Genomic DNA, 20,283 nt, shown 5'->3' with positions numbered 1-20,283 from the left:
TATATACATATACACTTTACATTGATATCAGATAGGCACTTTAGCGCTGCTTTCGATTAAGCAGATAGTTTGCACTGCAGTCCACTGTAAGTGCACATAATACAGTAAGGGTACAATGACTTTTGGGGATAGGGCTAAGGAGATGGGGTTGAGACGCTTTGGGATCGTGCAGGCGAATGCGATCGACGACTGTCTCTCGCGAAAGCCATCATGCTGCTGCCGTGCCGGTAATTCGGCGGGGCCAACCCTTGCCATCGGACATTTTTGTGTATTATAGTCTCAACATTCAACTCGGCATTTTTTATAAGCCCTCGATAAATGTTATAAAAGCTTTTGATTTTGATACAGTGAATCCCACATCCGAATATCCTCCAACCGTATCCACCGGCGACGTACCTACAACAGTTATTCTAGTAGTGTTTAATAATGATAATAATAATAAGATAAAGGGGACTGCATAGCAACTGTAAAAAGGTTACATATACTGTCCAACCGTTAGTGCCACATTCGGTTAATATTTGCTTATAAGTTGACAATAACACAGGAACGTTGAATGTATATATTATTTACACAGACAATTGTCTGAGGGTTTGGTTCGCAAGGTAGAAACTAAAAAAAAAAAACAGTCAATTCTACGTCATTTTTAACATAGTACCATTTCAAATAGATTAACTGTAGGTGAAATCGCTGACAGATCCACTATCTTGTCACAGGATTAATCATAATAATCATTCAGCCATCATAATATACATATTAATAAATTTTAATTTTAATTGTTCAACCAGTACATCATAGCTACTTCTACAGTGATTTTCAATAGCACCCTCAAAACTGGGTTACTCGCAAGTCGCAGGGATAGTGTAGGTACTTACTGTGTTACTATGACTCTTTCAGACGTTGAATAAATCTACGTTGCTATATCGTATTCGATTGAGTTAGTTCGAACGGAATTCATGTTTCCTGTAAAATAGCACCGGTAAAACTTTTTTTTAGTTCAGTCCAACAACCAGGTTGATGTGTAGAGGAAATACCCAACCAGCCAAACTTGTCAACTATACTATACTATGTCGCCCCCCCTCCCCAACATAAAATTCCCAAAAAATAATTATTTTGACATTTGTTTTGTAATTTGTCTGGATTTGTACGACACGACAATTATAGATGTAGACATCGACAGCCACTTGGTTTGAAATAACTATAGGGAGGTATTTGTTACGCAACCGAGGCACAAAGTGCACCTTAATAGTACGGCAGGCAGCAATTATAATTGTATGACAAGCGACGCAACTATAATTTAATGACAATAGTAACAAGGCTGGTGGCGATAATAAATATACCTTAGGTACGTAATTCCTATGTGACCTTTAACGGTTTTTCTTCTTTTCCATTGGAGCACTGGCCACCGGGTGTAATGCGGCGCAACCGAGTGTGGGATTAAAATAGGTCAATTTAAATGAAACGACTTTTGAGGAGTTTGGGTGTTCGTAAATAAAACATTTTATTTCGGTTGCTCAAAACGAAGTTTATATTATAATAGTATTTTATAATACCAATATACCATGTGCTTAGAATTCACCTTAAACCTTAATTTCCTCTTTAAATACTTTTTAGATTCTGAGCAGACCGAGAAAGCCATAGTGGTTTTACTATCATATTTATTTTGGTTTTTTTTTTGGTTTGATCTTAAGATTTTGAACCATGTGTAATTATTTTTTAGTAGGTAACAAATGTATTATCTTATTGGTACTTGTGAAACGTAATTTTTGGACATTTTTGATAAATGCTCAAAGGAAAACTATCAACAAATTTCCGAAAAATGGTAAACATGATTTTGTTCAATTCGAGTCTTGTTATTTCTTAGTAATTAATAATTATTTCAAATTTCTGAGGCTTCAAATTCCGCAACTAGGTACATTCATAGTAGTGCATACCTATTACCTATAATACTGAAATAATTTACCACTGCTTTAAAATGCATTTCATCTACTACAATTTCGATCGACCAATTTATACTACTTAATTACGAGAGTATTCGAAGCCTTCTATACAGCAGAACAATTCCTCGTTATTTCATGCATTACGAATACCTACTTTGAAGTGAGTTTAAAAAGGTATTTAAATGGTACTTAAAATCATTATTTTGTGGTTTTGTATTAAAAAAATCGTAAATACTTGTAAAAAAAAACCCAAGTACATGATTTCCTGTTGAATTTGTTTCCACTCAATTTAAAAAAAAATACATTTAATTATCAAAAAAAAATCCTCCGTATAAATTCCAGTTCCGAAGAGCTGTAATCGAGCATAAGCAAGTGTTATTTAAATAATTATTTGAAATACATATTTACCATCCATAGTGTGTTTAAGTACTTGTCGGAAAATTTAATTAATTTCATTCCAGAAGTATTTTTTAACACGCATGCACCCATATTCTATCCTGTTGGCGCATTAAATTTCGGCGGGCTCGAAAACGCAGTCCCTCATATCATACTATATATTATAATACATTTATAATGTGTACCTAACAAAGTCTTATAATAGGTGATGTATTAGGTACCTACACATTAATAATACAACCACGTCGGCTGATGTCCGTGCGTCCGTCTAAATCGTGACCACGTCGTTATCGTGGTTGCTACCTCTCTACAGGTCTCACGTCAGAAGTACGCGGGTTTATTTGTCTTTGCGGTCTACTATGGGTACACACATTATACCGACGTCCGCTCGTTGACCACCGTCAACCCTTAAAATCCTGCACGAGGCACAGCCGTATTATTATTTATATATACTGCGCTATATATTAAAGTTACCTGCATTTACAGTTTTATGGGATTTCGTGATGGGTTTATGTGTACGGGCTGCGGAACGATATCTATCCTCTTTTACCGTTCCAAAGCGCATAATACTGCTTATCTACCGTTTCGTTAGTACCCGTAGGTAGGTATCTACATAATGATATGCTGTATGTATTTATATATATATATATATTATTAGACTTATCTATAATGCGACTTAAATTACTGTACAATAATGTACGAAATATATTGCCCGAGGTTTTACGTGACGTAAACCAATTGATTTAGACGACATGGCGCCAACTCCGATTTTGGTACCTATACGTGTAACAGTATCGTATCGACAAAAAAATAAAACGCCCATACCGATCGTAATCACAATGTATAATATTATGTTAAAACTGTAGCGATAAGTGCGGTCGGGATCACCCCAAAGGTCCAAACATGATAAAGCACACGACGACTCACTTGGTTTTAAATATTACGATAGATTTACCCAGGGTTGGATACTCGGGTTTAGCCGAGTGATGGCCTTGGGGCGGAACATAATATTGTGCAAGCCCTGAATGTTAGCAAACGGAACAATACATTTTTTGATTATTAAATAGTTTTTCCGTTTTTAAATTTGTAGAAAACGATAGCACTATTATTCGCTAAATAATGAGCAACAAACAATAAACTTAAACACCGTGAACAATAAACTATGTAAGGTATGATATCATTCGCTTGCACTATACGTCCGAACGTCAGAATAATGATTGTGCGGTTGATAATATTATCGATAACTATTTTTGACGTGGAATATTACTATTCGTCGTTGACCGACATAATAATATATTATTATGACTTCAGTCAGAGGGCTAAGCCCCCCTCACTAGTTTCACGAGCTTTTTCTGAATACGTCTCCGTGACCTGTGTCAATCTATTAAAGCATCTCTCTTACGATATTTCAAGTAGTTTTTCTTTAAATAGGTTAGGTAGGCACCTATTAAATTCTCACAAAAATGTTTGGTTCTTGTCGATTTGGTTTTGATAGTTACAATATTGGTAATCTGGTAAGTAATCGGAGCAAAATTTAATATTAGCTTAGTAATAATACTTAAGTGGATTCGTTCCTGTCTGTGTTTTTCACTAAAATATACCTATCTTATCTCAACTGTACAGACTTTACTGTCTTTATACTAGTCATCGTAAAAAACGTATGAAAACATAATATATTAATATGCGTATTTCAATTCGTCAAAAAGATTACTTAAAAACGGCTCTTCCACTTTTTTGAAATTTAATTATTAAACCCTTCGTACTTTTATTTTTAAATATTGAATATTAAGAAATTAAGAATTTTAAAATGGTAATAATCATAGGCAAAACTATAAAATGTTATTAGGACAGGTTAAATGATAAGTATGAAAAAAAATTGTAATTATACAAAATAAGATTTTTAATCAAATGTTATTACGTCAGTGTTATGTCTGGCCATGGCCTGACCAGCCTAGCTCCGTAGTTTTTACTATGGTGATAATATTTAACTAAACAAATGCTTTTAAGAATGTAAGAAAGTAGTTTTCAAGATAACTTCAAAGCAAATTAAAATATTTCTTTTTGAAATTATATCGGTTAAATATGTTAATTCGTTCGACTGGCAAATGATTGATACTTTTAGAAATAAAAAACAAAATAATTAATAATATTCGTGTAGCCCTTATTGGTATGTGCGTGCACGTGCGGTAGCTCTCCGATATTCAATTTACACACAGTCACACACACTAACTATACGATCACTCACCACTCGCACATACGTACGCACTCATTTATAAAATATCATCTGAAACGATCGGTATCGAATCCCTTTTCTAAAAAAAATCAGAAACACACTTCGATTCAGTGGCGTATATACGAATTATTTTCACTATGGGCCAATTTATTAATTATCACTAGTCAAGCAGCATAGCCATAATTATAGGTACATTTTTAAGGGAGCAGCTGCGTGGTTATATAATTAATGATTATGACATATTATACAGTACAAATAAAAATTGCGCAATTAAATTTTATAATTATTATGTAAAATTAATTTTTTGTTTCTTTTTTTAAAAATATTGGCAGTGTCGTTTATATATTTTAAGGTTATCTTACTATGAATTTAACATCAAAGTCAATAAGTCATTAAAGCAAGTCCCGTGAATATAACATTTCCTTGTTGATTCCTCAAAAATGACTTTGATCAACCGGCTAACTTAATCATGGTGAAAAACTGTAAACAGTGTAAATAAACATGCAATGCTTTAATCGAACCTGCAATTTCACTATGGGCTCTGGCCAAGGGGGCCTCCCCCCTATATACGCCACTGCTTCGATTTATGAGCATATACGTATACGTAATATTTACTATGTATTTACTATATATATATCGAATCAAAAACAAATTAAACTACTATTAACTAATAAGTATATTACTACAAATTATAATAGGTCAACCTATATAAAGGTAGATTATACTCGGTAGGTACCTAGTTAGTTTCACTCATACACCTAATTGCAAATTGTAGTTTAATTAAATGTTCGAATAGTTGAATGAAAGGTATTATTAATTTAAAATACAAAATATGTACCTATTGTTAATTTTAAGAAAAATAACTATGAACATTTAATATATTTTTAGAATTTTTTGTTATATTTGTAAGCTATACGTAACGCTTCTGGCAATAACGGAAGCTCGGCATGAATATTGATTAACGCTTCTTTGATTTCCATGGCATTAGCGTAGGTACATTTCGTTAACTAAAAAATCTACTAAAATAATACGCTCACACTTTTATCTTACAAATTTAGTTTCGGATTTTTCGTATTTTTCAAATATAATTTTAAATAACATTTTCCTTAATATCTTCGAATTAGTCTATGTAACCTTAGATTTGGTTAGTTAGCATGAGTATAATATAATGTATAAATAATTTTGAACTTTACGTTTCAATCTTTGATTGTCTGCAATTAAAATTTTTAAATAAAAGTCGATTTAGTTAAAGGGGAAGGGTGCCACTGGTCCTTAATTAGACTGATTAATATTGTAGTAATAATCAAGACATATTAATACAATGTACAAATACTAGTAAAAAATATGGTTGAGTTGATTGTAGTTAGTATAATACATTTGTATCAAGAAAAAAACAATGTAGGTATTCACTAATGTCCAATAAGTAATCTAAACATGATAGTTCATTATCGGTAGTCAGTAGTCATTAGTAATTGTTAGGTTTTTACATCCGAGTATAGCCTATATTATAGAAGTACCTTGTACCTACAATATTATATGACATTAAATTCTATCAAACATTTTGTTAATTCAAGCACAATGCGGATTTATACTTTAGTAAGACCGTAATTGTGATTAAATGTAATTTCATATAATGAAATATATTATGAAAAAAAATATGCTTATGTATGTGAACAGAAATATTGTTGAGTAATGATTATTTTACTGAACAGCTAATATAATATAATAGTCTATAGACGAGAATATGTACGTACAATAATACTTTTTCATTGTTTTTTTTTCAGGCTGAAAAGAAAGATATGACAGTTTCCGAAGCTGGTCTTGTTTTTAGTTTTTTTGCTTTGATAATGTTTTTGCTCTCTCCGGCAATGGGATCAATAGTGAGTATACATTTTTTTGAAATATAATTTATATACTTGAATGCTTGTATTGATGTTTAGTAATGTTGTACCACTGACTACTGAGTGACTTCTTTCTTCGCTACATTCATATTATCTATATTTTTATTTTATTTTATTTAGCTCTTACCGATTACCTGATGCTTATTGTGAATCGTACATTTTTATGAATACATTTTTAAAAAAATTCCTGATAATTTATTATTAATTTATGCTTTATATGGTTCTGATTTGTATACGTTACACCAAAAATCCATTAAATATTCACTTATAATAATATGCAAATATATTAATATATAAATACATAAAAGAGCCCCGAATTCAGAATTCAATTTTTTTTTAGTAAATTACTATTCAATAAGTTACATTTGAAATTTATGACATTAATTCTACCCCCAAAATTAATGTTTTTATTCATCGGGTGGCAACTTATTGAGTTCTTAACTTCAAAAAAACGTATAGTTAAAAGTTAATTTTGGATGTCCAGATTAAACCTGCAGCATCCCAAATGGTAAAAACATAGATTTCAACGGTAAGACTTAGGTTACTATAAATTATAATTTATAAAATGAAAAAATCGATTTATAAATAATAATATTACATGTCTAACGTCTGTCTATTTTATAACAATGATGAGTACCTATAATGGCAACAAAAATATGACGTATTTAGAAATATATATTATCTGAAAATATTTTCCAAGTTTTTGCGTCCCATCGACGGCATCAACGGACAATTCTTTTACGGCCAAATAAATAACAATTCTTCCCACGTGATTGTCCCAAAAATATCTAAGGTACCTAATTGATATCAAATATCAAATGTTGTTATGTTCTTTTTTAAGCACCTATATAGTTATTGATTTTTTTAATGTATAGAATTACCTTTACACATTTTTCACACAACTAAAATACATTTTATGTACAATGTTTGAAACAAATTGTATTATACTATAATAAATATTACTATGAAGAAATTTAACAAAAATTTTGCGATAAATATGAAAGGTTAATTTAAACATGTACTTTATTTTCATAAACATTAAGTGAAACGGAATTGTTTAATCACAAAATGTTACAACTTCCACCCCCCCCCCCCCACAAAAAAAAATCCATTATTATAATTAAAAAAATTGAACTACTAGGATTTACAAAACTAAACTATATACATTGCTATGAGAAAAAAATATTAAATCTTTTTTCAATAAAATTATTTTAAATGAAATCGCTTTCTGTTTGATTTACACGTTACATTATATTCGTATTTACAAACTACAAATAAAGATAAATATAAAAATGTGCTTGTTAATAAATTTTAAATGTTTATTTTAGATGCCAATATTCGGAACAAAATGTTTGTTTATATCGGGAGTGTTTATTTCCGGAATATGCAATATGCTGTTCGGGTAAGTACACATTGTGATATATACCTATATAAATTAATATGATAGGTATGATTTGTCCGATTTTTCATTCAGAATATTATTGATTCCGTTTTAATTTCGGAGAGTATAATTATTGTGAAGCTGTATAAGTTTTCAAAAAGTTCCATCATTCACAATTCACCCAATGTCCAACAATTAACGTAAATTTGACATGGATATGTACCTACATGTTATAACTTATTAACAGTAAGTAGTAGATTTTCGTGCCACTATGTACCAGGTAGCGGGTTCCCTGGATTTAATTACATGGAAAAAATCTTATTACTTATTTAGAGGAAATTGCGAAAATGATGACACTGTTGGTAAATTCCTTATACATTTGAGTACCTATTGAAGTATAGAAATATTTTTTATTGAATAATAAGTATGAATATATTCAATATTCATTCCTATAAAAAGCATAAAATATATTTACATTTACATTGTATTTTAGTATTTATTATACATTCTATACACAGACACAGCAAAATCGATTGTCGAACAATTACCGCTATTTTTACCATAATATCTTTGTCTCATATCTGTAATATATTTTTACCAATTATTACATCCACCAATTTTGTATATTTGTGTGTAATAAACTATAAACAGACTACAGAGTGACTACTATGCATCTGAGAATCTGAAGTTGTATTCGATTAAAGGTACATAATATATCAACTGTGTGTAAGCCTACAGTACCATTTAAATTTAGGTTTTATAATTTCTCAACAACAATGATATTAAACATACTATAATTATGTAATTGTTTTGTTTATTTATTAAGAATAAATGATAGTCCATCGTCCCATGTGCCCCAAATGTATTTTTCATTATTTTACTTAGCTAAAAATTAATTTTATCTAGTGGGGTGGATAAAAATTACGTTTAATAGGGACCATTTTTAATAGTTATACGACGTTCGTTATACATTTAAATACTTAGATCTATGCCAAAGGTAAGGCTACTAAAATCATTCTGCTCCTAGTTATAGCTTTTAGAATGGAATATTACCTGAATTGTTTGTATTCGCCTATTCTATTGAGATATATTTACGAATATGTGATATATACAGGGCGCGGCAGTCAAACCTGAAGATTTTAACAAGAACTGGTAGGCAGGACTAAAGTGGTAGAGATTTCGGAAATGTTCTTATCGCTTTTAAATACCCGGAATTTAGTAATGATAGTTCCGTAGGCGCTCAACGTGCGTTTCGCCGACAATTTAGTTTATTTCCTCGCGATCCTGTGCCTCCTCGTGGTACCATCCACCTGGGGGTGAAAAACTTTGAAACCACAGCTAGCACGACTCAAAACAGAGGTGGTAGTAAAAAAAACTAGACGGACTCAAGAAAATGTAGAGGGGGGTGAAACAAGCAGTAGGGAGAAGTCCTCGAAAGTCAGCCAGGCGTCACAGCAAAGAACTTGGCCTAAGTGATCGGACTGTGAGGAGAATATTGAAAAAAAAGAAAGAATTTTGAAGAAATGAAGTTTTTAAATATACAACATAAAATTCTACTTGTGTAGTTTTTATTTGTTTAAATCGTCGGATTTGACTGCCACACCCTGTACTTTAAAACGCATTGAGTGGCTTGTGACGCACGTTGCCTGTGTAGCCACGCGAAATAATTGGTCCCGAAACTATACAACGTGTTGACGTCGAGCTACCGTGTGATTTCAGTGGAGTCTCGATAATTCGATTTTTTTCTGGCTCATTGAAGTATTATTAATTTGTGTTTGAGGTATATAAATCGAAAAATCATAAGTCGAATTTATTTTTATCCATCACGAGATTTGAGTTATCGAGACTGTGTAATTTATATTTGTGCAATTTGACACACTCTGTATAACTTGGGTGTTGAATACTGTACGCTCAGAAACATGAATGTAGTTCATCACGGAAAAAGTATTATTATTTTCGTTTGATCATAAAATTACGAATATAAAATAATATCGTCGTACCTACTGTGTTGAAGCCAATTTCGTACCGTCATCGATTGTCGTCGACGATAAGACATTTTTTAAGTAATGTCTACAAGTGATGTCAGCGTTATAATTATTTTTATCTCTCGGGCCCGCGTGCAACACAGATAAAACGCATTCATGTAAAAATGTAGAATCGTTTTTTTTATTTTTGGGTAATCTTCTAAGTAAAATAACTTATTACAAACATTATAGAGGATAATATTTTTGAGAGTTTGACCTATCAGTTTTATGTTTTATTATTATTTGACTTTATATTTAACTTTTATGTAGGTACAAACAGTTCGAGAAAATATTTAAACAATTTATTATATTCCATACACTTAAAAATATTGTTTTCTATAATTTTTGTAATGGGTGAGATTACTCAAAAAACTAAAACAATGATTTTCGTCAATGTGTTTTGTCCATGTCATGCGTGAGTCAGAAAGAAAAACCAACTCTCTTAAGTCCTAATTTTTCTTTCAATACATTTATGGAAATCAATAAATAAAATATGTTTGACAATTCAATAACAATGTGATCGTCGTCGACCATAATTATAAACATTTCCTGTGAAAAAAATATAGTTCCACTAAACATATATGATAACACAGATCAAATAATTATTACACGGTTTCATAAAAGTGGTTTCGCTGAATAACCTATAAATATTAAGAGAAAGCTAGCATTTGTTGTCTTCGTCTTACAATGTCGTTTTCCATGTCACGTACATGGACAATTTTCGTTCACTAGTTTCGACTGTTTGTAGTTAATTTTGATATTTGTATGAATTGGCCTATTATCAAACTCTTAGGTAAGAACATTATCTATCCTAAAGCGTTGGCATTTAAATTAGATGTTTTAATTTTCGAGGAAGATATGAGCATTTTTAATTTCTGATATTTCGCATACCCATATTTTGGTTGGAAATAATAATATTGAAAAAAAATCGCCGACGCTTGAGCACAAATACTATTCTTACCTAAAATTTTGATAATACGTCAATTCACTCAAATAGTAAAACCAACCGCACACAGTTGAAGCTAGTGAACCGCAATTTTTCATGAGTTGTAAGTTTGTAAGACAAAGACATCAGACGCATGCGTAGCGCAGTACTCTATAACTAATGCTTTAGTACTCGATTACTCTTTTTACTCGATTTTAACATTATATTGTACCTATTTTGATGTTTAATAAACGTGATTTAGTAAGTTAAAATATTTAAAAACAAAATGTTCTAGTTGAATTTACTGCCATAAAATATAAATAGCTTTTATATCATTACGTACGTACATTTTGAACCACTCAAAATATAACCCTATTATTATTTATAGGTGCAATATTATGGCCAATGCCTATATTGTTATACAAGTAGTAGATTGTAACTTGTTAGTCGGAGGTATATAACATGTATGCACTTTTAAATTGATATTCTGAAACAATTTATAAAGATAATATATTTTGAGTTTGGCCAATGGCCATGTAAAGGACATGAAAATAAAATAATATTTCTTCGTAATTGTACTCACATTTACATAAAAACTCAATTCTGCAATTCTTACGTAAGCACTAAGCAGGAAAGTATATTGTCGATTGATTTTTGGACAAAAATATTTGTATACTGCTAACATATAAAATAATAAAATAAAACTATCTATGCAAGTGTAAACAATTTTCAATAAAATTAAAAAATATATATATTTAAATAATAGGTAGGTAACGGCGGAGGAACATTCATTTTAAGTCTCAAAATGATATAAAATGTAACGCCTATAGTATCTACATAACTTATAAATATGAGGCATAATCTTTAAATGCTTATGGCTTGAATGAATAATGAATAATAATACTGTAATATCGTCGTTGTTATTGTAGGCTATTGCCAATGATACAAGATAACTTCCAATTCAAAGTACTGTGCTTTGTAGTACGAGGTTTGGAAGCAATCGGTGCCAGTGCATTTTCTACTTCAAGTTTTGTTTATGTCATTCAATTGTTTCCAGAAAACGTCAGTAGCGTTTTAGTAAGTTTTCAGTCTACATAATAGGCACCTGTTAAATATTTTTCTTTAGCGTATGTATCAGTCTTTTAAACACATTTTTTTTCTTTTCAAAGGGTATACTAGAAACATTTGTCGGTTTAGGTATGAGTGTCGGACCCGCAATAGGAGGCTTGTTATCCTCGGTAAGTAATTAATATTGTAATTTATATGTGTACTGAATATTATTTTAAGCATATTCTCAACCGTCAATTAATTTGGATTTTGTCTGAATTTTTTCATGCAGGTCGGAGGTTATGCAATGCCGTTTTTCGTCGTCGGCCTCTTGATGGTGGCTACGGTGCCACTGCACATTTACCTTATGCCTCCAATCAGAGGTAAATAATTTGATTTTTGTGTTTGTATAATATATTACGGTATAATTAATAACTACCTATAATTGTAAATACGTTTATGTGAATAAATCATAAAAATATAGATGATGTAAAAGCATCGCAAGCTGTTGGCAACCGATCCAAAGGTTTAATCAAATTACTCATAATCCCGTCAGCTTTTGTTGTTGGCGCCGTCATTACAGTCACATCCAATTTTTGGGCGTCACTTGATCCAACACTCGAGCCACACTTAAGAGAGGTATATATTATTAATATAAATACAATCATTCCGAACATGTCGATGTGTTTCGTACTTTTGTTACGTCATTACAGCAACGACATTTTAAGTAAATACTTTTTCAACTCACAATCCATCTATATTCTTTTTTTTCCGATTCGAACGAACGACCATTATCTTGGGAATAGGACTTCGTCATAGAAAGGGCGATAGAGTATTTATATATTTAGTAATAAATAATAACTTTCAGTACAGGATTATGGGAGTTGAAATGAATTTAAGCCAGTGTACGTTCATCCACACAATTGATTGCTGACAATACCAGGTGATTCTTTTATCATGAACTAAGTTGTTTCAAAGAAACTTTTTTTTTTAAGTTATATTTTTTTTATCCTCATAAATTTCTTACTCAGAAAAATATTCCACTTTCGAAGAAAAAATTAAAACTATATGTCGTTATTCAAAAAGTAAAAAACTTAGAAAAATATAAGGATAAAAAATATTTTCAAAAACAAAAATACTTTTTTAAATAATGATTGGTTCATGATAAAAAAACCACTGTGTATTTGTGGCATCGTTATTAACCTACATTTATAATACGTGTATTTTTTCAAAAATATGTATTAAAATTATATTTTCGTGTAACCATTTTAAAGGTTTACTGTCCTTAGCAAAAACATGTTAATAACTAAGAAACTACATCACGAAACATTAGTTATTACATCAAAATGTACAAAAAAATTATTCACTAAATAATTTACAATAAAAATGTGGTTTTCATTTGAAAAGCCATATTTGTATCACCATAGGATACTCCATAGGTTGAACAAAAAATTCAAGAATTTGAAAAAATTGTCTTTGAATATTTTTAAAATTCCAAAAAGAATTATTTGAATGAATTCATCATTAAAGGAAAAAATGGGAGCGGCCATGCTTGATTTAATCGCCTTGTACATCAAACTACCATAATATTATGACTCATGACCTAATATGACATATATTGTTTAATATAATTGAATTATTATACAGTGTCTCGACGTTTTCGTTTACAACAAAAACATTTATTTTAGCGTTAATATTTTTAAATATGATTTTGAAAAATGAACACCGTTTATTTGAGAGCGATTTCCCCACCATGGTCACCCCGTAGTCCATAAATACGGAAATGATTGTTCAAATTTATTAATTTATTTTAAGAGGGTATTAGTTATGAAGGTTTTTATGTTTAGACATGAAGCCGGTAGAGTACTTATATAATATTTATATTACAGTATACACTATATATATTAACCACATACAATATAGGTATATTTATAATACTAATATAATATTACACGCTAGTGCTCACTCGCCCACCTGTATAAATATATAATATTACACTCCTTTACGCATTTCTCGCCTAAAACTTGAAACTTAAATAGCCTCTAAATAACAATAGAAAATATTAGAAATTCAAAGTTTCTTTTTTAAATATTTACGTAAATTAATTAGGGATGTAAATATTAGATTGTCTGCCGGTGTACGATTTTTTCAAAAACACGTTTTAGTTTGTTTGAGCTTAGTTACACATAAAGTCATAAACATACTAGAAATTGTAATACTTTTGACGCTATAATACAGGAATGTCAAAAATATTCCTGTAAGTAATGTATTGCCTGAAGGGTCAAACACGATGAAAGTTTAAAACATCCAAACACCCTCTAGCGTGTATACAAAATATGTATTATATATGTTAGTGTCTCACCATATTATAAAAGTTGATGGAAAATATTAAATCAAAAGTCGGGTATATTGCTTATTTATTTCGAACAAGTTATTTGAGCTTTCTTCAAAATTAAAAAGTAGAAGTTATCGAATATAACGTACTGGATTCTAATTTAATTCCTAGACAATAAATATGAATGTATGCAACTATATACGCGGAAACTATAAAAAGCCTGAAAATAAAAGTTGTGGCAAATTATATAGATTTGTTTTTCAAAGTGTACTTAAATAATTATTTTCACAGATGGGCTTATCAACTGACGAAGTGGGACTAGTATTTCTGTTTTGTTCAATACTGTATGGAGTATCAAGTCCAATTTGGGGTTACATTGCTGACAAGTATGATAACCATTGGTCAATGATGTCCGTTGGATTGTTTTTGTCAGCTATCGGGCTATTCATCTTAGCTCCTCTTCCATGGTTACCACTGAATAAAGAGTAAGAAAAATTATAAATATTTAAATGGTATCTAAAATAATCTGCAGGCGACCAGAAAGTATATTTTTAATTTTTGATATAAATCAATAAAATACGTGCATTTTCCTTCATCGTGTACCTACCTAAACATAATCAACTATTGTTAAAAACCATAGAGCTTTTGATTTAATTTTAAACCATTTAATTATGATTGAATAATTTTTTATACAATTGCTGCACACTATATAGTTGAATAAACTAAAATAATAAATTCGCAGGAACTAAAAAAAATATGAAAAAATGCGAGTATTAGCGTAACACAAGTTTCGGGCAAAATCGATTTTATTTTATTGCGTTGTAATTCAAAAATGAATACATAGATAGGTACATGAAACCTTGACAAAACTATTTATTTTATCATCTCCTAAACTCAATATAACTCTCAAAATGTTTTTTCTCTTTTTGTGCTGTTTATAGAAATTTGACATTTCCGAATTTTTGTTAGTTTTTTTTTTATAAATGTTTATATCAATTTTAATGGACATTTTAAGTTTTATTACGTAACACGAAGGTATATTATTATTATATTTTCTATTCACTTATTTGTACACATATTACAGTGACCTATTTCATGATTGGGTAGACACGTGACTTCTACTATGCAGCCGAACTTACCTGGTATTTTTTTAAGTATCAATTAGATATCGTAAAACTATTAATCACGATAATAATTCAAAATTAGATATTTTACCCGAATCGTGAAGAAAATAGATTTCTGTATTCCTTGTTATTTTATTATATTATTATTATCATTTTTCTAGCAGTTTGTTGTTAAGTCTTATTATTTGTTATTATTACGACGAATTGGCCAAACGTATTTTGACGTATTTTTATACTGACGATAGACCATCTTGATTGAGAGAGCTTTGTCGTGTATACTGTATAGTATAGTGCGAATGTTTTCAGTTCAGTGTTTTTATCACGAGTAAAAGAAAACAATTTTAACAAAAAGCTAATATTATTTGAAGAACAGAGGAAACACATATAATATGAAACATCTAGAACCTTTCAGACTTTAGCTGAAACTGGAAGTTAGCTATGTGTAAAGCTGTACATAAATAAACATAATATATATATATCTAGACAGTTTCAAAGTTTAGAATTAAATATTGAATGAATACGCATTCAATATTCAGTTAAATAGGTGGGCATTGCACATATATAGTTGAATTACTAAGACATACTGTAACAACTGTTAAATGACAGTATAATAGCTTATCTTTGAATATTGTAATATACAGTTTCGATTATCAGTGTACTGTTCATTATGTCAAGCAACTACCCAACTAGAGAAAACTAGAGAACTAGAGAAAATATAGGTCAGAACTACACCAATATTCATGGACAAGGCTTAAAAAAAAAACTGTAATTAATATTTAATGAAAAAAATATGTGGGTAGGTAGGCATGCCGTGCGTTTAAATAAAATATATTTTAATAATTATAAAAAATAAAAACAAAATATTATTATAATCTATTATTGTCTGCAAGTATTTTATATTATAGATTGTATAATAAACAATATTAGTATAATACGGCATAATTATTATGAATAAAATATTATAATTTACAGTGTCTTATGGTTGAACCTCGTTGGACTTGGAATTTTGGGCGTGTCTGCGTCATTAACGATGATGCCGGCATTCAACTTCATCTTATCGAGTGCAATGTAAGTTTCACACATTGTGTAATAATATTATACTCATGGTATAGGCATAGAAGTAATCAAATTAGGCTCATTTTTTTCCCGGGAGGGGTGATGATGAACTGAAACGGCTCACACCCCTATTTATTTTACCTTAACAACTTTTACGTCTTATAAGATGTTTGCATTTGATTGGAACATTGTTATAAAATAACCTTATCTTGGACTGCCCCACGGGAGAGGGGGTGTGTGGGGGTTGTGCGTCACACGCCCGTTTACAATGGCAGTAAATTACGACGCAAAATAAGAAACGATTGGAAAAAGTGGTAGCTAAAATCAAAAAGAAAATAATTGGTAATGGACGAATGGACGATGCCGCCCAAATTGAGATAATATTGTACCTATAAATAAGAGGTCAGCGCACTATGTTATTTGTATTTTGTTTTTTTTTCACTCTCGATGACACACACTAAATATGGCAAATTTCCGTCCGAAAAAACTAATCTATAGTGTTGTCAACTTTAATGTAAATAATAATATTTTTAATATTAAATTGAATCGACCTATTAGCAAAGTTAAAGTTAAGAACATTTTATCTGTGTTGCAATAAAGAGGACGGTCTTGTGTTGTCTCCGTCTTACAAGAGCGTAACATATTACATTTTAAGTTCAGCAGATCACGTTTAGCTCAATTAGCTTAAAAACTAAAGTGAATTGACCTCTTATTAGCATTTAAGGTAAGATAATTATGGAGGGTTTCTCATGGGCTTTTTATTATATTTTAATTTTAAAGAGAGTTATGAGTATTTAAAAATTATAAATTGTTTGTACAACTTAAAATACTCTTAACTTTCTTTAAAATTAAAATATAATAAAAAGCCCACGAGAAGCCCTCCGTAATAATCTTACCTTTAATTTTAATAAGAAGTCAATTTACTTTAATTTTTAAGCTAACTGAGCTAACCGTGTTCTGCTGAACGTACAATTTGATATGTAACACTCTTGTAAGACGGAGACAACACAATATGCGGGTATAGCGTCTTCTTAAATTTTCTATGAAATAATGATAATTTTTAAATCTTAATTTTTTACATACCTACTCATAAATTTGCATTCAAATTGGTCAATTCACTCTAGTATTACCTAAAGACAAAAGATTGATTCTGTCAAACGCAAATTTGCTACATTTCACGTGGTAGTCCACTGGCCACTGACATGCTTTTAATCGATATTTTACATTTTTGGTGATAAATATGTACTCTCCGCGTTATTATAGTTTACAGCAGCTGTGGTTATAAATTGTTACGTAATAAAAATGTTGACAAAAAAATATCTGTTAGTTTAAAAAAAATCATATCATCATATCTATTATTATTACATTATTATGTCATAATATAAACGGTTTTTTTTTATTTTAAAAATTCGATGAGATTTTTGGGATTAACACCCCCCCCCCCCCCATATCCCTCATTATTGCATTTATGCATAGGGTTTATTTATAGTGTAAGAAATGTATAGTGTAATGTGTTGGCTCACTGGTCACCGGCCATCGACACAGTTTGCAATTAATAATAATTTAGTTTTAAATTTTATTGGACACTTTTGTTTTTAGAGAAAATGGATTTCAAGAAAGCGTTTCTACATTTGGAACTGTCGCCGGGTTTTGGTCATCAGCCTATTCACTCGGGTAACTACAACAATTTTTATTGTTATAAGATGTTTGATCACAACAGTTTTTAAACGAAAAATTAGTTAAAACGTGGATTTATGACAGCTTATATTATTGTAACCATACAATTTTCGTTTGTGTTTATTAAACAGCGTTAACATGTTGTCTATGTTTGATAATACATTTTGTCCCTTTCGCTTTCGACTTGCACTAACCTTACATAATATATTGAAGATAATAAAATGTAAACATGTTTTTTTATCGTTTTAGTGATATGACCGGTCCATCCTTGGGAGGCGTTCTCTTACAACATTTCGGGTTTTCTATATGCATGACCACAATGGGTCTGTTTTGCTTAGTAGTGGTAAGAAAAATAAATTACTTTATTTAATGTCGACAATAAATGTTGTTATTTACTACTCAAATATTCTGTGCAAAGGAATATCATATTAATTTATTATTAAAATTTAAAATTAAAGCTAAGGTATTTTTAAATACAAAATATTTTAATTGAACATTGACGTTTACCTCAGTAAAGACAATTATTATTAAAGTATTTTAAATATCTGCGATTATTAGGTCACAATAGTGCGTTTTTGTGTATCCAGAAATATCCTGCGCTGTAGCTAAGGGGAGTGTCAAGGTATAATTACCTTTTATTATCGGACGAGTCTTGTGTGGGCTTGAGTGGTGCGCGGGGAAAGCGTTGTCCTTAGTAAATTATAGTTGAATTTAGAGTAACCCTGTTCTGTGGGAAATTCGATTAAGAATATCGAATGTTCTATTAAGGGACGATATTAAATTGTATTATTGTTTTAAATAATACCTACACATCGAACAATATACCTAACGCAATTTCGAATTTCAATCGAATTACAACGTTTATAAAGTTATACATTATAATTAATTTATTGTATTTAATATTATGTTCTTTTAATTTTTTTTTTTCGTTCATTAATTTTATTATACACTATTTAATTTCAATCTCTATTTATCGTTTAATTATTTTGGATACTATATTAATTAAGTTTGATGATGCTCAAGCATGGATAGTTGCACAATATCTTATATTCGTCTCGAAATTTATTAAGATATTCAATAAAAAGTATTTTAATCCCTCGCATTTAAAGTAAAAGTATAAACAAATATCTACATAAGTAGACGTCAACTTTTCTTCCACCCAAAGTGAAACAAATAATACGAATTAACCAAGATTAACGATAACATTATTATGACATTTAATCTTTACATTGTTATTCATATTATGAAAGCGATTTTTTTTGTAGTTCTGCAATTCTACAAACAAATAAGCTATTGAATACGAAGCATTAGACGATTTAAGCATTAAACATTTTTAAGGAATTTATTTAGTATTGCACAGTTTAATATGCGATCGTATGTCACAGTTTATATTCTAAAATAATACCTAAATACCTAATTAATAATTACTATTTTTCATTTTTTAGGGTGTAATGTCGGTTGGGTTTTTTGGTCTTGCGAAAAAAAAAAAAAAACGTCCAAGAAGGATGTCCGACAAAAGTCCATTAAACGATCCGAAAATTATACATCCACGGTATAATTCACTGAACGACGATCGTGGTGGATCATTGATGATTTCAAAATTTTCATCCAAAACCGAAACCACTGAAGTGTAAATAAAATCTGTGAGTAGCATAAGCGAATATTCATATTACCTATAATATACATACATGTAAATGTTTAGGTAATACGATATATCAGAAAATAATATTACTAAATTAAGTATATTTTGGTATACCTATAAATAATTATTAATTTTATATTTTAGGTAAACCGGTCTACTCGAGTCGAAAGTTCCATTTTGTATTTGTTCACAGTTTTCGACAAAAGGAGTTCCGTTAATAATAGCTCATTTTTAGACACTATCATTATTATTCCAACTAGTAAATAACTATAGTTGATAAATTAATTTACTTCAAATAATTATACTTGACCTTAACATTTTTTCGAAAAATATTTATAGTACCTAAATGTAATATTAAAGATTTTTTGTATTAATTATTTTAAACTATAATATTACTAATTGTATGTGAATTAGATAAGTATTTTTTTAGTACACGTTTATTCTATTTTCCATCATAATTCTTGATACCTATATTTTAATGTTATACAATATAATGTTGCATTTTCAATTGACTGATTGTATGAATCACAACAAATAAAACAATATTTTGTTTGTAAAAATAAATATAAATATTACTTTATAATATAATACTTATATAGTTATAT

The 20,283-nt window shown here is 29.9% G+C and overlaps 1 protein-coding gene across 3 annotated transcripts in view; it reads left to right on the top strand.

Annotated features, from left to right (window-relative positions):
* LOC111033142 (MFS-type transporter SLC18B1-like) overlaps positions 1–19,929 on the top strand; it is a 40,873-nt gene extending 20,944 nt beyond the window's left edge. The window contains exons 3-14 of one of the 3 annotated variants that reach the window (XM_022313741.1): positions 6,351–6,446; positions 7,796–7,869; positions 11,727–11,874; positions 11,967–12,035; positions 12,137–12,227; positions 12,329–12,483; positions 14,471–14,664; positions 16,276–16,371; positions 17,959–18,033; positions 18,286–18,379; positions 19,482–19,679; positions 19,823–19,929. In XM_022313741.1, coding sequence (XP_022169433.1) covers positions 6,351–6,446; positions 7,796–7,869; positions 11,727–11,874; positions 11,967–12,035; positions 12,137–12,227; positions 12,329–12,483; positions 14,471–14,664; positions 16,276–16,371; positions 17,959–18,033; positions 18,286–18,379; positions 19,482–19,670 — 1,281 coding nt within the window. In that variant the 3' untranslated portion in view covers positions 19,671–19,679; positions 19,823–19,929. Of the gene's footprint in view, positions 1–6,350; positions 6,447–7,795; positions 7,870–11,726; positions 11,875–11,966; positions 12,036–12,136; positions 12,228–12,328; positions 12,484–14,470; positions 14,665–16,275; positions 16,372–17,958; positions 18,034–18,285; positions 18,380–19,301; positions 19,429–19,481; positions 19,680–19,822 lie in introns of those variants that run through there. The other 2 variants (XM_022313742.1, XM_022313743.1) reach the window with 2 other exon arrangements.
* The last annotated feature ends 354 nt before the right edge of the window (positions 19,930–20,283 follow it).

The sequence above is a fragment of the Myzus persicae genome, unplaced genomic scaffold (assembly GCF_001856785.1).
Source record: "Myzus persicae strain clone G006 unplaced genomic scaffold, MPER_G0061.0, whole genome shotgun sequence".
NCBI lineage: Eukaryota > Metazoa > Arthropoda > Insecta > Hemiptera > Aphididae > Myzus > Myzus persicae.
Note: the sequence above shows the minus strand (reverse complement) of the source record. Positions and strands in the feature narration are given on the sequence as shown.